The sequence below is a fragment of the Peromyscus eremicus genome, chromosome 1 (genome assembly GCF_949786415.1).
Source record: "Peromyscus eremicus chromosome 1, PerEre_H2_v1, whole genome shotgun sequence".
NCBI lineage: Eukaryota > Metazoa > Chordata > Mammalia > Rodentia > Cricetidae > Peromyscus > Peromyscus eremicus.
Window position 1 is genome coordinate 116079143 of NC_081416.1, and position 23712 is coordinate 116102854.

At 42.3% G+C, this 23712-nt stretch overlaps 1 protein-coding gene across 4 annotated transcripts in view; it reads right to left on the reverse strand.

Annotated features, from left to right (window-relative positions):
* Sh3gl3 (SH3 domain containing GRB2 like 3, endophilin A3) overlaps window positions 1-23712 on the reverse strand; it is a 126862-nt gene that overhangs the window by 80321 nt on the left and 22829 nt on the right. Inside the window, exon 1 of one of the 4 annotated variants that reach the window (XM_059272111.1) lies at window positions 7369-7656. The exons of the other annotated variants lie outside the window; for them this stretch is intronic. Coding sequence (XP_059128094.1) covers window positions 7369-7449 — 81 coding nt within the window. The 5' untranslated portion in view covers window positions 7450-7656. Of the gene's footprint in view, window positions 1-7368; window positions 7657-23712 lie in introns of those variants that run through there. 4 annotated transcript variants of the gene reach the window in all.

Sequence of the window (23712 nt, forward strand, 5' to 3'; positions counted from 1 at the left end):
GAACTCAGGACCTTTGGAAGAGCAGCCAGTGCTCTTAACCTCTGAGCCATCTCTCCAGCCCAAAAATCTAAAATCTTACAAGGGTCACACACACTGGCCTTCTGAGATTCGAAAGTGTTGAACAAATTATAAATGACACTGACAGGAGGAAGGGTTTAAACTCATGGGCATAAACAAGTGAAATGAGTGCTTTCTAGTTTGTTAAAAAAAAAAAAAAAAAAAAAAAACCACACTTATCTGCTGGCTCATTCACACCTTGCCGGCAAGTCAGTCCTCCCCTTCTCCTTAGACACAAGGTCTCTCATTGGCTCCTGCATACGCCAGGCTGGTGGGACTTTTCATTTTAACATTACTAGATTTACAAGTGAACTTACAAGATTCATAGGTTGTTTTTATAGGTTTAAGGTAGAATCCATTCTTATATTTATGGCTTCTATGAATTAAATATTGAATAAAAAGCTAGTAGTCATCAATCTCCCTTCTGAGCCATCAAACCTTTAAAACCAAGGGACAAAGAATGAGTTGGAGAGACGCTCAGAGGTTAAAAATCCTGTTGGTCTTACAGGAGAACCACATTCACAACTGCCTCTAAGTCCAGAACCCGTGGATCAGATACCCTTTACTGGCCTTCGAGAGCATCCATGTACATATATGTTCACAAATACGGACACACACAAAAAACATAAATAATAAAACAGCAACGCATGAGAAAATCAGGGCCCTTGGCCACTAATGGTGAAATATGCAATACACAAGGAACTGGGCCAACTAACCTCACCATCTATATAAGGGCGGTAAGGAAACAGAAGCAGTCCAAGCATCTAAGACAGCAGGCGACATTTCAACAGGTGGCAGAGCAGTGCATTTCACAAGACCACTGTGCACAGTGTGGAATGTGCAAGTGATTATAGAGGGCCAGAGCAGCCAGCAGACACAGGTGAGCCTGGCAGCCTGGGTGAGGTCAGCAGATACAGGTGAGCCTGGCAGCCTGGGTAAGGTCAGCAGCCCAGAGATGAGCCTGGCAGCCATGGAAAGCAGTCTGGGTTTATCCTGAAGGACACTGCCGAGATTTTTAGTGGTGACATGAGGAGATTTGTGTTCTAGGAAGACTCCTCTAGCCGCAGTAGGAGAGAGCCCAAGGGAGGGGATGGGCAGCACAGGTAAAGAGGTGGCCAGGGAGGAGACAGGCACTGAGACCTTACAGAACACAGTGGGCCTAGCTGGAGTAGAGCAGTCAGGAGGCAAGGTCTCAGAGTATGGCCCTAGTGTCTAGCACAATGTCAAGGAAGTAACTAGGACACAGAGTGACCTGAGGAATGACGCCCAGGACCGTGGCATCCATAACAAAGCTCTGTGTTTGGCAGAAGCTACAACGCATGAGCCCTGTGCCAAGAGCTTGGCTGTTTGTTTGTTTTTTATCCGCTCTCATCTCCACCTTAATCCTTCCAGGCAGGTATGTTTATTTCTGGAAACCAAGACACAGAGAAGTTAGACAGTTTGCCTAAGCTCACCCGGATTCAATCAAACCTGGGGAATCAGCCCGAGTCTTTGCCCAACAACAATGGTTGTTCTGGTTTTAATCACGGGAGGGAGGAAAGGATTTGGATTAATGAAAATTAAGTGCAATGTTGGCGTTGGGGAGACAGCAATCAGGAAAGGCGTGCCTCGTGGGCCTGAGCACCAGAGTCAAACACCCCAGAGCCCACTTAAAAAGGGGGGAGCACACCTGTAATTCCATCACTGTGAAGGTGGAGATAAGTCGCTGGGACTCACTGGCCAGACAACCTAGGCTACTGGGTGAGTCCCAGGCCAGAAAAACAAAACAAAACAAAACAAAAAGCCTGTCCTTAAAAAAAAAGAAGAAAAAAAAAAAAAAAGGTAGACAGCACCTGAGCAACAAGAGGCAGATGGTCCTCTATATTCACACACACACACACACACACACACACACACACACACTCACGCACACACGCACGCACGCACGCACGCACGCAGAGTGAAACATTGGTCACCCAATCTGAAGCAGAGGGAAGGCTGTCAAGAGCTGGAAAGACATGCTGTGAAACAGAAACGTAGCTTTGGGGATTGTGACAGAGGACATGCATCTCCATGACAGATGACATGCATCTCAGAGCATGATTAGTGTGAAAGGACAAGGACTGGAAGCTGACTCCAGGTGGTCCTGATTTGAAAGAAGTAGAGAGAGAGGACAGACAGGCAGACAGCAGACAGGCAGACAGCAGACAGAGAGGACAGACAGGCAGACAGTAGACACAGAGAGGACAGACAGGCAGACAGTAGACAGAGAGGACAGTCAGGCAAACAGTAGACACAGAGAGGACAGACAGGTAGACAGCAGACAGAGAGGACAGACAGGCAGACAGCAGACAGAGAGAGGACAGACAGGCTGACAGCAGACAGAGAGGACAGACAGGCAGACAGTAGACAGAGCTCAGAGCTTCCCCAGCAGAGTGGAAGGGTGGGAACCATACCAGATGTTTCAAAGAGATGATCACATGAGATAAAGCTACAGATGCCTATGATTCATCTTCTAGGGAGCTATTGGTGGCCCTGACTGAACAAGTTCCTCAAGGGACAGAGGAGACAAGTGGCAGTGGGCTGGGGAGGTTTGAGGTCTTGAGTTATTCCCTAGAATCCACATTTCAACAGCTAGGCATAGTGTTGTGTGCATAATGTCGGTGCTGAGGAGGCAGAGGCGAGAGGATCTGTAAGGATCTAGAGGCAGCCTTGTCTACTTGGGGAGCCCCAGGTCCCAGCAAGAGACCCTGACTCAAACAAACAAACAAACAATAAACAAACAAATAAATAAATAAGGAAAATGACTCCTGAGAAAGGACACCCAAAGTAGACCTCTGGCCTCTCAAAGCATGTGCACCTGCTCATGCACGTGCAGGAAAGTAAAGCAGTATGAGATATGCTTTGTAAACTCTGACAATCAAGTCAAGGAAAAGGTGAGACATGAAGGCTGAGGGAAGCATCAGGAACGGGTCCAAGTGGAGGCAAGGGATTGTAGGTGAGAGGCCAAGGGAGAAGCCAGGGCTGACACTATGCAGATGGGGAGGAACCCCTGAAGAGTGGAAGCAGACGCCATTCTGAGACACAGATGACCTAGCCTCCAGCCAAAGCCATGCTGCCCGGTCAGCATGCTGTGAGGTTTTCTCCAGCAGCAGGTTTTCCCTGGGTTGGAAAAAAAAAAAAAAAATACAGGTGTCAGACTGCTCCAGAGTATAACACGTGCGAGAGAAACCAAAAAGACGAGAAAGTTGGGTGGAGAGATGGCCCAGTGGTCAGGAACATGTGATGCTCTTCCCAGGGACCCGAGTTCAGTTCCCAGAACAGGCAGCTAACAACTACCTGTCACTCCAGCACCAGGGAATTCAACACCCTCTTCTGGCTTCTTCATGCACTCACACATGTGCATACACAGATACACAGACAGGCAGGCAGGCAGACAGACACAGACACAGACACACAGACACACAGACACACAGACACACACACTTTAAAAACAAAATAGAAAGATAAGGAGTGGTGTTTGTGTAGGAGGGGCTGCTCTTTGTGGGATCTGAGCAGGCAGGGAAGGGGATCCCTAAAAAGCCCTAAGATATCCAGCTTTGGGAAGCAGAAGCAGGGAGGGGAGGTCTTCAGGAAGTGAGCCGGGTCTCTCAACAGAGCTGAGCTAATAAACAAGTTGAATGGAACTTTACTGCTCACCAGGAAGCCCTGCAAATGCCCCAGTGAGGACCAAAGCTTGCAATACCCATCTCCCTCCGCCCCAGAGTCACCAAGCTTCCCACTGTGACACCAGCTGCTGCCACACCCCCAGCACCTCATTTAGCAAGAAACACCAAAAGTGCTCTTGTCCCAATCAACTGCACTGCCTCCCATGTCAAGGCCTTGATGGGTGGGAGGAGCAACGTGTAAGACCCAAAGCCAGAGGGCAGAGTTCAAACCCTAGATCTACCAGCTTGCAAGCTATGCGACCTAAGACAATACATACTGGGCTTTGGTTGCCAGCCCAGGCTTTAAGGGCTGAGCTCATCTCTCCAGCCCCATACTGCTCTCTGGATTCTCCACAGCCACCCTCACGCTACCTGAGCAGAACCCAGTTCCCCTGGAGGCTGCAGTCTACCTGTTGTCCTGCTAACAGAAGCCTGAGCGGCTGCCGCACCCAGAGCCAGGTGTTGAGCAGTGAGCAGGACTGGCTTCCTCTCTGTTTCCTGACTGCACTCGGTACCCTCTGGGAAAGGGCAGACCTTTGGGCCAGTACCCTGATGATTCCATCTCCCAAATCTCCCCCAAGGACTAAAGACCCGTCCTGCATCCTCCTCCCCACATAAGTATTTCCATGCTTCCTCTCAGAGCCACGGCAACCTACCCACAACTTTGAGAAAGCCCTCCTTTACATCCCGGCATGCTTGTCCGAGGCCAAGGTCACACTGGAGTGACTGACCTCCTGCTAAAGGAAAAACCCCACAACCTTACCCTGCCCCCATTCTGCTACACCCCCCCCCCCATAAGACAGTCAAGGTGAGTAGGGTGGGGGCGGGGTGGGGCAGGGGCGGGGCTACAGACGGAAGGCAGATACACAAGACCAGAGGTCAAGACAATTTCAGAGCAGAGACCCATGAGATGGGGTGATGCCAAAGGCTTTGGGGGATAAATTATGGGGAAGGAAGATGCCAATGTGGAGCCGGGCCAAGAGTGGAGATGCTGAGACCATGCCCACCAAGCTGCTGACCCACTGGAGAAAGGCACACACCCTGGTACCCGGCCTGGGAAGACCATCATTTAATCTTGCCTCAGGGCAGGCGCATCAGAAGGGTATTCAGATGGGATTTTATTTTGTTTTTGGTGTTTTACTATGAAAATTGTAAATAGATCACAAAAGTAAACCAAACTGTAATGCACCCACCACCCCAGCTTCAACCCCTGCTGAGATTTTGTTCATCTTTACTTCACCAGTATCCCCATCCCTGCCACCCCCCACACCACACCACCACTGGATTATTTTGATGCAATCCCACACAGAATAGCTTTTCATTTGTAAGTAATTCCAAACTTATCTCCAAAAACTATGTGTTGTTTTGAGGATCATTTCAGCCCACTTCACAATAGCCGAGAAATGGAAACAACCCAGGAGGTGTGCATCTGCTGATAAATGAATGAAGAAAACATGGCACAATGGAATACTACTTATCCATAAAAAAAAAAAAAAGAACATCCGGTCACATGAGACAACATGGAGTAGAGGGCACTGTGTTAAATAAGACAAGCCATACAGAAAGACAGCTGTCCCATGACCTCATTCCTGTGGAATCCAGCAGACTTGAGTTCATGGGAACCAAGCAGAATGGTGGTTATGAGAGGCTGGGAGAGCAGGGACATGGTGGAGAAGAGCTGGCTGCTGGGCTGTCTCACTGTGCAGTGACCAAGGACAACAATGCACTGTGTGTGGGTTTTCAGCTGGAGCAGAAGATTCTGAAAGTTTCCGTCTTAAAGAAGATAAATGGTGGATAGCTATGTTCACCCCAGAGGGAGCCACACAGCATGCACACTGGCCGGAAACATCGCTGAGAGTCTTATAAACAGACGATGTTGTGTTCCAGTGGGAAATAATAATAAAAAAGTGTGTGTGTGGTGGTGGTCTCCAGTGATGAATAAGGACAAGAAAAACGTGGAGTGGGCAGGAAGACAATGCCACCGGCAGACTTCTTAAAGTTCCATTCCTCCAACTTCTCTTTTTCTTGGTGATATTAAGAAACTTATCTGTGTTTGCTTTGGCAGCACAAATACTAAGATTGGAAGAAATTCATCATATCAGAATTTCCATATCAATCCTAGTAGAATATGTTAGCATGGTGTTAATGTGTTCCACTAGCATCTGTGTGTGTTTGTATGTACATGTGTGTGTTCATGTGTGACCATACATGTGCAGATGTACGTGCTGTGTGTGGAGGCCAAAGGTCAATGTTGAGTGTTTTCTACCCCTCCACTGTATCTTTTGAGACAGAGTCTCCCACTGAATCTAGAGCTCACAGTTCGGCTAGATGAATGCCAGGGATCCTCCTGTCTCCCCACTGGGGCTTTTTACATGGGTATAGGAATCTGAACTCAGATCCTCATGCTTGTGTGGCAGGCATCTTACCCACTGAGCCATCTCCTCAGACCCTACCCTCTGGACTTCATATAAACTAAATAGAAGACTGACTAGACCGAGATTCTACCGTGTAGTAACACCACACCCTTCCTCCCCGCACCTCATCAGGAAGATGGATTTAAAGGCCTTGAAGTAAGCTTGCCTCCCTCCCCCTGTTGTTCATGGTAGTTCAGCATATCCCCACAGACCAAGTGCCTTAGAAGCCAGACTCCTTGTCCCTCCTTGCTGACACATTTCCAGCAGGGTTTGTCCGCATCCTAGAACACACACCTGAAGATGCCATACATCACCTCCACCCACACATACTCTCCTTAGACCTCACTGTAAACTTGATGCTTTGGGAACCAACTTGAAGAGGGCAAGTACCACACAGATGTCTGACTCTGAGTTTGGCCTGTGTGAACATATTCACACTTAGCTCCAACAGAGCCCGCAGCAGATGGCTCAGCTTTCTCAGTCCATCCAGAGCGCCTCCCTGGAGAAAGCAGCCTTGCTCCACGGCAATGCACAGACAGTGCTCACCCAGCCAATAGGTAAGGGCTCTTGACGGGATGATAAAAGTAACCCCCAAATGACACCATCTAAACAATGTTTCCTATGGGGCTCATGAGGTGACGTCCTTAAAGTTGGTTAGGCTCGCTGCCCTTTCCAAGATCCTTCTTTATTGTAGAATATTATTTCCAGGTGTGTTACTTTTGTTTATGTTGCATTTGTTTAACTCTGTGAAGCTGTGATACTGTGCCTGTCTAAAACACCTGATGAGCTAATAAAGAGCTGAATGGCCAATAGCGAGGCAGGAGGAGGATAGGTGGGGCTGGCAGGCAGAGAGAATAGATAGGAGAAACCTGGGAGGAGGAGGAAGGAGCCAGCCACCCAGCTACACAGCAAGCCACGGAGTAAGAGTAAGATTTACAGAAGAGAATGGGAAACGTCAGAGGCAAAAGGTAGACGGGGATAACATAAGTAAAGGAAAGCTGGCAAGAAACAAGCCAAGCTAAGGCTGGGTGGTTATAATTAAGACTAAACCTCCGTGTGTGATTTATTTGGGAGCTGGGTGGTGGACCCCCCAAAAGACCAAAGAGCAGAAACAACAACACTTCTCTCTTGCTTCCATTAGGAGTCCACACAATGCCCACCACGTCCAACCCCACCATGTCCAACCCCTCATTCAGTAAATTCTTGCTGACCTTCTGGGCCCATGTGGGGCCTATGCTGGCCATGGTGGGAAGGGCTCCCTCTTCATCTCCATGATGCCAATTTCCAAACATCACCCCAGCATCACAGGCTTCAAGAGTTCAGAACCACTGTGACTGGCAGTTGCCTCCTAATAGTGACCAGCTGAACTAAGTCACAAAGGAGCCATGAGATGCAACCCAGCTCGGCTAGTCTAAGTTCCCAAGGAGACTGCTCTTGCTAGGTTTCTAGGGCCTGTCCCACCTAGACAGAAAGCCAAGAGTGGCTTTTGTCCTGGGCTATGTGAGGCTAGACCAGGTTACAGGTGAGGCAGATTGTGACATCATAGGAAGCGAGCATGCGTTCCTTGTTTGCCTTCAGACTGCCCCACCCCCTACTTCTTTGTTTATGCCCAGAGTAGATATTTCCACAAATAGCAGTTTCTACCCACTACGTTGATCTGAGAAAAACAAATTGTTATCCCTCACACTTACCAGTGAGCGACACAGAAGCCACCTGGGAAAGTTAGTGTGGAAAGCCTTCCATGAGGGGGCATCACTGCCATAAAAACAAGACAGCAGAACAAAGGCATCTAAACCTGTGAGGAGAGCGCCCACATGACCAGGCATGAAGCTCCTCCCTCCAGGGCTTCCACCTCATTGGCCATCCCTAAGGTTGGTTTCCACATGAGGTATTAGCCTTTCTCCAAGGTCTTATCAGACCTCAGTCACCCATGTGATTTGGTCCTCAACGACCCCCCTTCTCCCTGCCTGGTTAAATACATTTTTCAAAAAATGGTACAGAGGCAGGGTGTGGTTCCCTGCTGTCTGTCCATCTGTCTACCTCTGAGCACACCCACTGGTCATCAGCACCCACACACTGACCTAGGCGTCTGCTTCCCAGGCAGGCCTACCTCCCTTGCCTGTGTTCAGCTGGAAAGGACAGACCGATTTAGCCGCAATGCTTTAAATGTCACTGGATCCTGACGGGGAGGCGGTTGACTTTCTCAAGATCACACAACAGTGGGAAACTAAAGATTGTCTAAGATTGCCATGCCCACCGCCGCCACCGCCCCCACTGTCTGAGGATGGGTGGTATTCACTAGTGGGGAGGAGTTCACCCCATCAGAGGAATCGGTAAACACCCTGGCGAAGGAAACTGATTGACATGTTGGGGGGTGAAGGGGGTGACGGCTGTCACAAGGACAACGGGAATTCGAGATGGCTCTTCCCTCTTCCCTTGACTTTACCATGCACCTTCACTAGTGGGTAGATACTGAAGTAATTAGGAAACAGACGATGGAGCCTGACATGAGTCGCATGTGAGGAACAGGCTCTAGAAGCCATGTAAGAAGCAACATTTACCTGTTAGATAATGCAAACCAGGCTTGGTGGCTCATACCTATTATCCCAGCATCCCAGAGGTTGAGGCAGGTGGATAGCCTCAAGTTCTAGGCCAGTCTGAGTGAATACAAAAAAAAAAAAAAAAAAAAAAAAAAGGAGGAAAGAAGAAAGGAAGGGAAAGGGAAAGGGGTTGGCTGGTAAAGTACTCAGGTTGGCTGACCTGAGTTCCATCCCCGGAACCATGTAAACAGGCAGGGGTAGAGGGGCACTTCTCATCCAGTGCTGGGGAGACACATCCTGGGATGTCTGTCTGGCCATTCTAGCCTATTTGGGTCAGCTCCAGGCCAACAAAAGACCTTGTCTCAAAGGGAGTAGACAATATTCCTAAGGATCACACGTGCGTGTACACACACACAACACACACAACACACACACACACACACACACATTTCACATTTTGTTTTCGTTTTTCAGTAAAGAGTAGAATGCAGGCAAAACGGAAGCACTCCTTAAGCCACGGGACAGCTGGCTACACACTGACCAGGCCCTTCATTTTGCTCTCCAGGCTGGGTCAGCACATGTTCAGCACAGCAGGACTCTGAGGTCCCCAGAGCCACCCTAGTAAGCAGCATGGTGACTTCCAAAGTAGCCAGGATCTTTGTTAAAAGCTAGCATGAGTCTCCCGGCAGTGGGAGATAGATGGCGAGCCCTTAAAACTGAATACAGTTGTAACAACAGGATTAGGAGAGGACAGTGGTCCTGGAAACAGAGTTGACCTTTGACCCTACAAAACTCCAGAGGCCTAGGAGTGCAACAGGAAATGTGTGACAGCTGGGCCATGTGGAAGAGAACAAACTCAATCCTGCTGTGGATTTGTGTGGTTATCCAGGTCTCCAGAAGGCAGCAGGCAGCTGCCTGGCTCTAACTGAGGTAGCAGTACAGTCTTCCTACACATGGAAGCAAGTGTGTCCGGCACTGCCATGCAATGCCGAAGAGGTTCAGCTCACAATGGGGAAAGGTTTGCCTTGACTACAGCTGTGGCGGTTTCAGTCCACACTGTTGCTGCTCCTTTTAGGGCTGTGGCAAGGCCTTCCGGCTCACACAGCACACAGAGGAGAAAGCTCATTAGGAGAAAGCACCCATGGTGGTAGGAAAAAGGCACTGGGGTTTCCACAAGGACCTACCTTCCCCCAAGCAGGCCACTTCCCAGTGTCATCATAGGATTTGATACACAGGCCTTTTGAGGGTACTTCAGATCCCATCTACTCAGAAAGAGCTAACACACACCTGCTCCCTTTTCAGAAATGAATGAGGACAGAAGGAAAAGCTATCAACCACAAACAGCCCCTGAGATATGCCACAGAGCAGAGCTGTCCTGTGGGAGTGCCACCACTCAGCTCCCAGCTCCAGACTTGAGGGCTGGGGCCAGGGTCAATGATAACACTGTGAGCACTCGGGGTACCACATCTACACCAGCCCAGTCCGTGAGTAAGTGGAACCATCAGAGGCCTGAGACAGAGAAGGAAAGAACAAAACCAGTTTCTTGAAGAGTAAGACCCCCCCAAGTCCTTCCGGCACATGGATTTGCTGCAGGGAAGAGTGAAAATGCCCACACACCCATGTGCTGGGGCCACAGCAAGAAACAAGAGGGAGGCCCCCCAAAATAGGCCAAGTGTGAGAAACAGAAGCAAACACATCAGACCACTAATGGAGAACAAAGGAGACTGCAGAGAAAATCAAAACACTGTCAATTTTAAAATATGCAAGGCATGGAAGGACATGCTAAAAAAAGACATGAAGACAGCATTAGCCCAAACCAAAAGGACAGACAACCGAATCAACCAAGGAATAGATAATCAGGTGGCGTAAACAGAAGAACAAAAAGAAAAAGGAAGTAAAGGATGTTGGAGAACATACAATCACACTGTGAACCCCAAGTTTGCATTGTGTTAATTAAATAAAATTAACCCTGGGTCAGGAGACTGCATTAGCAACTAGTTGACAGAAAGTAATCATAGAGCCTCAGAGGACATCCAGGAGAGATAGAGAGACACAGGAAGTAGTAGGGTGGGTGTGGAACAGTGCAGGTTTTTCCAGTTTGGCAAAGTGGAAGGAAGCACAGGTCTTCCGTGGACACCAGCAAGGAGAGAAGGTTAGCTAGCTGCCATTCAGCCTCTCTGAGCTCACAGGTTTTCACTCCAGCCTTTGAATCTCGAGTCTTATTCATAACTACAACAATAGAGATTGAGTTAAAGCTACCTTGAGTGGCATTGACAGGGCTGGTGCCTGCCCGCAGGAGCAGAATTCTCACCAGGCTTTGGCCTGAGCGGCCTGACCACTGCTAGAGAAGCATGCCGGTAACTGAGGAGTTCCAATTGCTGGCTGAGATAACAATAGATTAAGGCATAACCAACTGTGCCAAAGTCAAAACAACATTTGGTGCTGTGTGACCACAGAGACAGAGGAGTCACGCCAGACAGCTCTGCTACAGTTGCCTTGGGCCTTTTTGCAAGAGCACTCACAGCAGACAGACTCCAGAAAACAGGCTCACACCTGAGGGGCTTGAGTTCACTGCCAACACCACCGGCAAACTACTGAGAAGTCAGTGGGTTTGGTGAGATACCTGGGAAGCCTTGTAGTAGAGAGTTAAATAATATTAAAAAGAAAAATCTTTCCCAAGTTAAGAATGGGAAACATCATAATGCAGGGAACTAGGACCCTGTATAGTGCTTCTATGGATGGTTTGAAAATGGAAAATTCAAACAAGGGGATAAATTATTTACCTGGGATTGATATAATGTCAATTGTAATTACTATCAGTTTGGTAATTAATATTTTATTCTTTAAAAAGTGGTTTGACTGTGCCAAATATGATAATTTGACTAATAAGATACAAGCTTTAGAAAGACTTACTACTAAGATACAGGCCTTAGAAAGACTAACTAATGAAAATAAGAAAAATTTGGCTGATAAGATACAAGTCGAAGCTGGGCGGTGGTGGCGCACGCCTTTAATCCCAGCACTCGGGAGGCAGAGCCAGGCGGATCTCTGTGAGTTCGAGGCCAGCCTGGGCTACCAAGTGAGTTCCAGGAGAGGCACAAAGCTACACAGAGAAACCCTGTCTCGAAAAACCAAAAAAAAAAAAAAAAAAAAGATACAAGTCCAAGAAGGACTTACTATTGATAAGATACAAGCTTTAGAAAGACAGACTAATGAAAATAAAAATACTCAGACATGGACAGAGGAGTTTAGAGCAGAACCTGCCACACCATTGCATTATGAAGGGGAGTGCCCTAAGTTGATTAGAAAACCAACCTTAATTTATCCAGTTACCATACAAGATCAACCACCAGATGATAGGTACCCCCAAGGCTATACAGAAGTTAATTGGAATCCTGTAAAAATGTTAGATTTGAAGAGATTTAAGGAAGCAGTCTTCATATGTTATGCATTCATCCTTTGTGAAACAGGTGTTAAGTTCATGGACCACTAAGAACAGAATTATTCCACAAGACTGGAAAGATTTAGTTACAACAGTATTGGAAGCTTGTCCCAGTTACAGTGGAAAACATGGTGGAGAGAGGAATCGAGGGTCATAGAACAATAAGGTAGGGCTAGAGGTCATGAGATTTTCCAAGACCAGCTTCTCCATGAGGACTGATTTGCAAAGACAGTCTATGTTTGATGATAACATCTTGATTCTATTCCACAAAGCTTCTTAGAATGCTTGGAACAGAGTTAAAGAATCAGGAAAGAGGACTGAATCATTTACTAAAATTATACAAGGCCCAAAAGAAGATTGACTTCAGCTGTAAATAGAATGATATCAGATCCAGATGTTAGACAAATAGTTTAAACTTTGGCTTTTGAAAATGCTAATTCAGAATGCAAAAGAGTGATTAAGGGCTTTAAAAGCAAGATCAGCACCATTAGATGAATGGATCTGAAATACAGCTGACTTTGGATCTCACACTTATGATAACACTTGATAGGAGAAGTAATTTCTAAAAATTATAAGAAAAATCAAAAGGTTAGATGTATTAATTGTGGTAAACCAGGTCATCTAAAAAGGGATTTTAGGCAAGGCATTCCTAGAAACAATGGGTTTTCTAAGGATAATCCAAACAGAAGTCCCCAAACTTCTGAGTATGCAGAAGGTGTGGCAAAGGCCGGCATTGGACTAATGAATGAAGATCAACAAGGGACAAAGTAACTCCTTGCCATTGGTAAATACTTTAGGGGGCCTCTCATAGGCTCCAATGTTAAATTTGGTTCAATCATTCCCCGTCAGCATTGGGGAAACTCCTCCACAGAGCAATTAAAAGATTTAATGCCTGTTGTTAAAACCATACTGCTCTGGATGACAGAACAGCTTCAGTAGATAAAATTTTCAGGAGATACCATTAAACAAGTATTTTGTCAAACTTCTATAAATTGTCAAAGACCAAAGCTAAAAATACAAATAAGTGGCATTATGATTGAGGGTTTGGTAGATACAGGTACAGATATAACAATAATTTCACCAAAATCTTGGCATTCAGATTGGCCTCTTCAGAAGGCAAATGTTTAGCTTCTAGGGATAGGAACTTTATCTCAGGTAAAACAAAGTGCAAGATGGGTCAAATGTATAGAGCCAGAAAGACAGACAGGAAAATTAAAGCCATATGTGGCTAACATAGCAATGAATTTATGGGGACGTGATTTGTTGCAGTAATGAAAAACGGATTAACATTCCTCCAATCTCAGAAACAAACCACAAATTAACATGTGCTTCTGAGAAAAATATTAAAAGGTATTATCAAGGACAGCCACCAAATGTTCAGATTGTACATAAGCAAGGCATAACAGCTATTGATCTTTCAAAAGTACCAACAGCTCTGCCTTTAAAATGATTAAAATCTGCCTGGGTGTAACAATGGCCTTTGACATCAGAAAAATTACAGGCACTAGAAGAGCTGATACAGGAGCAATTAGATGCTCAACATATTGAAGAATCAACCAGTCCTTGGAATTCTCCTATATTTGCTATTAAAAAGAAATCTGGAAAATGAAGAATGTTAACAGATTTAAGAGCCATAAATGAGGTGATTTAGCCAATGGGCTCTTTACAGTCTGGAATTCCATTGCCTTCTTTATTACCTAAGGGATGGTTTCTTATAATGATTGTTTTAAAAGATTGCTTTTTTACTATACCTTTACAAGAACAGGATAGAGAAAAAATTGCCTTCACAATGCCTACTTATAATAATTCCCAGACTGTTAAAAGGTACCAATGGAAAATTCTTCCACAAGGAATGTTAAACAGCTGCACCTTATGTCAATATTTTTGTACAACAGCCATTAGAACTAATTTGTAAACAATTTCCTCAATCTATAATTTACCATTATATGGATGATATTTTATTGGTTGATTCAGACACAGATACTTTAGAAAAAAATGTTTGATGAGGTAAAGAGAATTTTGCCTTGTTGTGGATTACAAATTGCTCCCAAAAAACACAAAGAAGAGATTCTATTAATTATTTAGGATATATGATAGGTTTACAAAAAATGCTACCACAAAAATACAAATCAGAAAAGATCAATTATGAACATTTAATAGTTTTCAAAAATTGTTGGGAGATAGTAATTGGCTCACAACTGGATTGACAACTCAAGAACTAAGTAATTTGTTTCAAAACTTACAAGGCAATAAGGACTTACAGTACAAGAAAACTATCAGCTGAGGTTGAAAGAGAATTGGCTCTTCTATAAAAGAAATTACAGGATGCAACATGTGGATCATTTAGATACAGAACGTGATTGAATTCTGGTTATTTTACCTTCTACTCATTCTTCTACAGGAATTCTTATGCAGAGAGAAGATAATATCATAGAATGGATATTTTTTAACCACATAAACAGAGTAGATAATTAAAGACCTATGTAGAAAAGGTTTCTGAATTGATTCCGAAGGAAAATTGAGACTCCGTCAATTAGCAGAAATAAACCCAGCAGAAACTGTGGTGCCTCTTACTAATGGAGAAATTTCCTCATTATGGGCAGAAAATGAACACTGGCAAAGAGCTTGCAGTAATTTTTTTGGAAGAGTTTAGGAACAAATATCCCCAAAGCAAGAAACTTCAGTTTATAAAACAAACTAATTGGATTCTCCCTCATATAATAAAGGGAATACCAATTTCTGGAGCCCCTACATTCTATACTGATGCAAATAAATCAGGAAAGGTAGATTATAAGTCAGGAAAATTGAATAGAGTGGCTCAAAGCCTTTATGAATCAGTCCAGAAATCGGAATTATATGCAATTCTCATGATATTATTAGATTTTTCCAGAACTTCTTAATATAGTTACTGACTCTCAATATGCAGAAAGAGTTGTTTTACATTGAATCTGCTGAACTTATTCCAGATGATTCAGAATTAACTTTGTTATTTATAATGAGTAACCAGAAATAGAAATCATCCTTTGTATATAATACATATCAGATCCCATACAGGTCTACTAGGTCCTCTAGTACAAAGTAAGGATGAAATTGATTAGCTATTAGTAGGAAATGTGCTAGAAGCTTCAGAATTTCATAGCAAGCACCAGTTAAACAAAATCTTTGAAGAAAGATTTTGCTATCACTTGGCAACAAGTCAAAGAAATTATAAGGAAATATCTTACTTGTTCTTTGTATAATCAAATCCATTACCCAAAGGAAGTAACCCAAAAGGCACTCAAAGAAGTGAAATTTGGCAAATAGATGTGCTTCATTTTTGCAGTGTTTGAAAATTAAAATATATACACCATACCATAGAGACATATTCAGGATTTCAATGGGCAATTTCTTTAAGTTCTGAAAAGGCTGATTCTGTAATTACACATTTATTAGAAGTTATAGCCATCATGGGAATATATGTACAAATTAAAACCGACAATGCTCCAGCATATGTCTCTAGTAAAAATGAAACAGTTTTTTTCATATTAAAACATAAAGCATATTACAGGTATACCACACAATCCTACAGGACAAGCAGTTATAGAAAGATCTAATCACACTTTTAAAAATATGCTTAATAAACAGAAAGGGGTAATAGACACCCCCATAGATAGACTGCACAATGCTTTATTATCTTTAAACTTTTTTTTCTTTTTGGTTTTTTGAGACAGGGTTTCTTTGTGTAGTTTTGGTGCCTATCCTGGATCTCACTCTGTTGACCAGGCTGGCCTCGAATTCACAGAGATCCACCTGCCTCTGCCTCCTGAGTGCTGGGGTTAAAGGCGTGTGCCACCACCACCCAGCTATCTTTAAACTTTTAAATGCTAATGAGAAAGGAACAACAGCTGCAGAGAGATATTTGGATAACAGAAAACAACTGATGAATCAAATCATCAAATCAAAGATGTGTTGACCTCAGAATGGAAATCAGAATATGTATTACATTGGGGAAGAGGTTTTGCTTTTGTTTCCACAGGAGAAGAAAAGCTATCGATACCATCAAGATTGATCAAGATTAGTTAAATTTGAACAAGAAAGACCTCTTGATTAGGAGAGGTGATAGTTCATCAAAAAGCTTGCTCATTCAAAGAGACATGGGGAGGATAGTGGAAATTTGAAAACAGCTAGCTACTGAAGGACACGGAGTCACTTTTAGATGTGGCATTAGAAGCACCATTAAACAGTGCAAAAGCTATGATTTCTCAGAGGGACATGTTGAAATACTTGGGGATGGCATGAATGAAGTCTCTCTTAATGTCAGGAGCACCAGGCGTGGTAGCCCACATCTTTAATTCCAGTACTCCAGAAGCAGAGGCAGGAGAATCTTTATGAGTCCAAGGCCAGCCTAGTCTACAGAGCAAGTTCCAGGACAACCATGGCTACATAGAGAAACCCTGTCTCAAGGCTTCCCGCCTTGCTCCAAAAATGTCTGGCGCGAAGACGGCAGAATGCTAACACCTGCTTCTCCTTTTCTATATATTTGAATTTTTTCATTTAAAAAGATGAAGAAAAAATAATTTATAAAAAACTAGGACTGTAGCTCAGTGGTAGAGTTCTTATCTCTGGTACAGGAAGTTCTAGGTTTCAAGCTCCAGTGCTGGAAAAAAAATCCACTGGGTAGGCAGTAAAAAGTAAATTCCAGACTGCACACCACTAAAACTAGAATCAATGGAAAGAAAGAAATATACCTCTAAAATGAGTAAAAAATGACTTAAAAACAAAATAATAATGAAGGTGATTTTTTTCCCTATGACCTATACTCTTTCCCAAAGCTTTTGTGGCAACTAAGTTAACAGATGAAGATGTGAAGGACAAATGTCCTATTGCTCCTGAAAAGATACAAAGAGGAGATTCTATTAATTATTTAGGATATAAAATAGAACTTCAAAAAATTAGACCTCAAAAGGTGCAAATTAGGAGAGATAGACTACAGACTCTTAATGACTTTCAAAGATTATTTGGAGACATTTCTCATCTAAGAACTATTGTTGGGGTAAAAAAATGATGAACTGAATAATTTGTTTAAAACCTTAGAAGGTGATAAGGACTTGAACAGTCTAAGAGAATTATCACCTGAAGCTGAGAAAGAATTGGCCTTGGTAGAAAAGAAAGTACATGAAGGGCACGTAGATCGTATTGATCCAAAGCTGGATTGCATTTTGGTTATTTTACCTTCTAGGCATTCTCCAACAGGAATATTAATGCAAAGGGAAGATATTATATTAGAATGGATATTTTTACCAAATAAACCAAATAAAAAATTAAAAACTTATGTGGAAAAAATCTCTGACTTGATTTGGAAAGGAAAATTGAGACTTCGTCAGTTAGCAGGAATAGACCCAGCAGAAATTGTTGTACCTTTAACTAAGGAGGATATTGAAAAATTATGGATAGAAAATGAAGCTTGGCAAAAAGCTTGTAGTAATTTTTTGGGAGAAATTAACAGCAAATATCCCAAAAGCAATAGAATTGATCTTATAAAGAGAGCTGATTGGATCTTGCCTCGAATTGTGAGGAAAAAACCCATATCTGGAGTTCGTACATTTTATACAGATGCCAACAAACAAGGAAAGGCAGGTTACAAATCAGAAAATTTAAGTAAAGTGGTTCAAAGTCCTTATAATTCAGTTCAAAAATCAGAATTGTATGCTATTCTGTTGGTATTAATGGATTTTTCAGAATCTCTCAATGTAGTAACTGACTCTCAGTATGCTGAAAGAGTAGTATTACATATTGAGACTGCAGAATTTATCCACAATACTTCAGAATTAACTTCATTATTTATTCAATTACAAGATACAATCAGAAAAAGGAGTCATCCTTTATATATAACTCACATCCGATCCCATACTGGTCTGCCAGGCCCTCTAGCACAAGGCAATGATGAGATTGATAAATTATTGATAGGAAATGTGCTGGAGGCCTCAGAATTTCATAAAAAACATCATGTAAATAGTAAAGGTTTGGCAACAAGCCAAAGAAATAGTAAAGAAATGTCCTACTTGTTCCTTCTACAATCAAACGCCATTACCAGCAGGATGTAACCCAAAGGGTACTCAGAGGAATGAAATCTGGCAGATGGACGTGTTTCACTTTGCAGAATTTGGAAAATTGAAATATGTACACCACACTATTGATACTTATTCAGGATTTCAATGGGCAACTGCTTTGAGTTCTGAAAAAGCTGATTCTGTAATCACTCATTTGCTAGAAGTTATGGCCATTATGGGTATACCTGCACAAATCAAAACTGATAATGCTCCATCATATGTCTCTGTTAAAATGAAACAGTTTTTTGCTTATTATAATATAAACCATATTACAGGTATACCACATAATCCTACAGGTCAAGCAGTTATAGACATCAAACAGAACTCTAAAGGATATGCTAAATAAACAGAAAGGGGTAACAAAAACCCCCAGAAATAGACTACATAATGCTCTATTAACTTTGAATTTTCTCAATGCCAATGAGAAAGGAACAACAGCTGCAGAGAGACATTGGATAATAGAAAAAACTACAGAATTAAATCAACCTATATACTTTAAGGATGTGCTGACCTCAGAATGGAAACCAGGATATGTATTACATTGGGGACGAGGTTTTGCTTTTATTTCTACAGGAGAAGATAAGCTGTGGGTACCATCAAAATTGATAAAGGTTCGATTTGAACAAGAGAGACCTCTTAATTAGAGGAGGTGATAGTTCATCAACTATCATGAACATCCAATTTAAACTAACTTACACCAGTAACATATGCCTTTTCATTTAATCAGATAATAACTTGCCAAAAAAGGAACATCCCCAAAAAACCTTGGGGAAAGGTTTTTGTTTTTGTCTTTTAGGAGAATGAAGGTTAAGGAATCTGAAGAACACTGGACAAATGAGACAACTGAAGAAAAGGGACAAATCATCTATCCTAAGAAACAGAGTGAAATGGCATATGGGTATGTTATCTAAAAAATTTTATGTCTTCCTAAATGTTTGTTTCTGCTTTTCTTTAAAGATTTAACACTATTTAACTTCTAATAGTCCCAGTTCAATTAAAATTTAAAGCTGACTTTGGAGTTGGAGAATGGCTCGCTCCTTCTTTAAACTCAAGCATGTTGTTAAAAGGAAAATACAGACTCCCTGTATCATGCCAGAGGAAAAGAGCCATCTTCTGCTATGGGACAGGAGAAAAGCCAAATTAATTAAGGGACTATTCTATTACTAATCTCAACTCTTTGATTCTATTCTGATTCTTTAAACTTTTCTTAAAGTATGAAATTTATACCAGAATTTACAAGATTAATATATATAGATATATATACATTTTAAACTTTGTTAAGATATAAATGGTCATATACAGTACTAATTCTAAAAAGCCGCATATATAGTCTTTATGTTCGAGTCTCTTATCAGTTTTTTGCAGGAAATCACGGTCAGGCCTAACATCAACTGAAGTCTCCAGGAAGAAAATGGGGCCCCACAACAACAACAATTCCACGTGGACAATAATAACATCACTAAGCTGACAAACATCATCTACAGATCAGCTTTGAACTACAAAGTGCTCAGAGCAATTTTGAGAGCGCTAGCTGAGATGATCCAGTCTCAAAGACTACTTGAACAAGGATTTGAGATAAACCCTGAACTTTGGCATTATACACAGACTGGATAACTAAGGATATAGTTACCTTTCCTAGAATTTGACAATTAACCTAAAATTTTTCTTTCAGGATAAAGATAACTTCGCCCATACCCAGCAGGAAGCAATTTCAAGAATACGACGCCCACATTCCTAAAGAGGTGGTGTGGGGTGGTTGGTTTTTTTGGTCTTTTAGGTCTTTTAATGGGTTTTGGGTCTGGGATAATTTTCATTGATTAGGGGGGTTGGTTACAAGTTGTTGTAAAGGGTGAGGAAAAGGGCTAAGCAAAGGAGATTAGATTTAAGGTTCTTATTTTAAAAAAAAGAGAAAGAAAGAAAGAAAAAAATGTAAATACTTTACATTGGATTGGATTGTTTTATATTGTATACAAATTATATATATTGAAATTGATGTTAGAAAATGCTATATGTATATTTCTAATTGTACCATTCATTTAACAATGTAATGCAATTTTCTAATCCTTGAATGTTGTTATTACCAACTATTAGGATATAAAGAAATGAAAGTTAGTAGTTAGACATTATAATAGAACTTGTAGTTATATTAGGTATGTTTTCAAGATTGAGTAGATATAATTTAGATAGACAGGTTATCTTCAAACCCTTCAGAGATCTACAGAATATGGCATTTAAAATGTTTTAATAACTTAGAAAATTTTTCTTTTTTGTTATGACTATGAGACATGTCGGCTCCTGACAGTACCAATCTACTTCAGAGAAAATATGGGCATTGAAAAAAACTGCAATTGGAGTTAACTTTCATTGTAGCAAAAGTTAGCCACTGGACAACAAAGTATCCTTGAATCAACTGCTGACAAACAGGACAGACAGGACACGAAACAAAGGACTACTGATTCTTGTGAAAACAAGTGTGGTTATGGCTTTATCAAAAGGCATCTTCTGAGGCCAGGACAATATAGCACCATCCCTGAAGTGGCCTTCGCAATCTGGGAAAGGTACAGTGCCCTTTTCTTGGAAGGCAGCTGAACAGGCAGTGGGCCGATGGCTTCTGATGTGCAATGGGGAGGTAGCTGAAACAGTTATTCTTGAAGAGTAATTAAGCTCACACCTCTCAACAGAAGAATGGCATTTAATAGAGGGATGTGGAGAAGAACGGGATGCTGAAATGAAGCCACATACACACATAGCCAAGAAGAATGGACAGCTGAATTAAAAAAACATCAACAATTTCCAGAATTTAAAATCCTGAATCATGACATGAAACTAGTGGAATTCAGGCATTTCTGGTATATAGACTGCTCTCACCCAATGTGAGGTTGAACTGTTGACCTTGTGTACATTCTACTTCACAAATGAGTCTGTCAGATACGCTAAGCCTATAGGCTGAAGATGATGCCCCAACACTGCGGAGAAACCTCAGATGATTGTCCAGGCAGCTGGCTGTTTCTGTCAACTCACAAGTTTTTGGAAGTTGCTTGCATATACTTCCTGTTTTTATTTTTTTTGTTAGCTAATACTATTTCCTTCTTGGGTCTCTGAGGGAGTTGAAGATTAGTTAGTTATAGTTGACGATTAATTAGGATAGAAAGTGAATTAGATACAATAGAATAAATAATGGAATTATTTTCTCTGAATTTGTCAAATACAAATGAACTAGACATTGTTTAGGTATTTATCACTTGTATATATTGTATATAGTTATTGTACTTTTGTATATAGTTTTTCTTATGTTAGTTATAAGCTTTTTCTTTTTTCCTTTTTATTAAAATAGAAAAGGGGAAATATGGTGATATTTTATTTGTATTAAAATGTTATTTGTATGTTAATAAATAAATTTGCCCGGGGGTCAGAGCTATTAGCAAGCCATAGGAAAGCAGGGCAGTGGTGGCGTACACTTGTAATCCCAGCACTTGGTATGCAGAGCTGGGTAAGTCTCTGTGTGTTCAGGGATACAGCCATTATTGGACACACATGCCTTTAATCTCAATACCAAGCAAGGAAAACCTGGAGGCCTATACAGACAGGCCGTGACGAGGCGGTCATGTGGTTGGGTTTACAACCAATGAGAAGGCAGAACAGGAACACTATATAAAGACATTAACACAGGGGTAGTGAGTTCAGAGAGGTAGGACCACTGCAGGAGGAAGGGTAAGGTTTTAGCTCTTAGCTCTGACCTCTTGGCTTTCTTCTTTGCATTGGTTCTGTGTTTCTTATTTAATAAGAAGGTTGGTTACATCTACAGTGATTTTTTTTTCCCTATGACCTATACTCTTTCCCAAAGCTTTTGTGGCAACTAAGTTAACAGATGAAGATGTGAAGGACAAATGTCACTTCTGGACCCTCAAGAAAGATACACAGGACAGACAATAAACAGCTCTTGGTGCAAAAACTTCCTCAGATGAAAACAGAGCAGTTTGGCATGGCTCAGCATATATTAGCAAAATGAATGAGAGAAATTCAATTAGATATATTCTGGTGACATATTTTATGCCAAGAATAAATAAGGAAGGCATCACATGAGAAATCAAAGGAGGAAGACACCAGGTACGGTGGCCCACCACAGCAATATCAACCTTGGAAGACTGAGGCAGGGGGATGAAGAACTCAAGGCCAGCTTTGGTTGCAAAGTGAGACCTAAAAACAAAACAAAAAAATCAGAGGGAGGTTTTGAAACAGAGAGAGATACAGAGGGAGAGGGGGATACAGGGGAGGGGAGACAGGCAGATACAGAGAGAGAGGATATTTGAAAGAAGAAGAAAGCAAGAATGACCTCAGTATTTCAATATTTTGTCACAAAAAAGAGATGTCAGAAGAGGACAGTGGTAGAGCATTTGCCTAGCACGCATGTGGCCTTGGGTTCAAGTCCTGCATCACACCATAAAGTTCTCAGAAGGCAGTGTGGCAGGAGCTACTATAATCAGATACATTTGTCATTCATGAATAAGGCAACTGAAGGGACGTTTCAGATGTGTGGAGTCTCAGAAAATGCGGCAGAGCCTTCAAGAAACCCACACTTGAAAGCGGGCTTTGTGTCAGAGAAGAAAAATCAACTCGAAAAGCAAAGCTTTTTAATGGAAAGGTAAGGATGATTTACAGGAGGGTTATACAGAGAGAGGAGGGGAAATCATCAGCACTGCTTACTAAAGCGTAAGTTCAGTGACACCAGGTTAAACGGCCATGTTGGAGGAAAAGGGTTACCAGGAGCACAAGCAACCAACCACAAACCCTAAAAGCAAAAAAGGAAATTCGAGATTATGTATCCGAGAGACTGAAAAAGTTATTTCTTTTCTTGATTTCAGCAAATTTCATAAATATTTATTAAAGATTTGAAAAACTAATAAGGATCCATTACTCAAATTAGAAACAGAGTTAACTGTGATCCAACAAAAGCAGCTGATAACGGGGAGACGGGGAGAAAAGTCAGGGTGGAAGGCGGGGAGGGGAGGGCAGGGGGGCATGGCAGGGGAGGGCAGGAAGACAGTTACACTGACAATATCCATGGTTAAGTTTCTTCAATAGAAAATAGACAAGGATCATCCAAACCAGCCCAAGATAAAGGACCATCTCCACCATAGCTCCGCACTGAGAATAAGGCCAACTACGGGGGAATCATTACGCCACCAGCCTGCGTAGATGGAGATTAGGCAGAAAGGGAATGAGAGGTGAGTTCACAATGCTGAAAGGAGGAGTCAGGAGCAAAGACTTGGGGGACATGGAGTTTTTGATTTCAGATCTCCTAAACCTTTTAAAGGGATGCAGTGTGACAGTGGGTTCTTTTCAAAATTCTGAGTCCTGTTTCCCTGCCCAGTGCCAACACTCCCCTCGTGTTGACCAGGTGGCTATAAATTAGAATATCTAGATCAGCTTTGAAAATGGGGCAGCTCACAACTGCTTGGCAGCAGCTCTGAAGAAGTTCTAGAA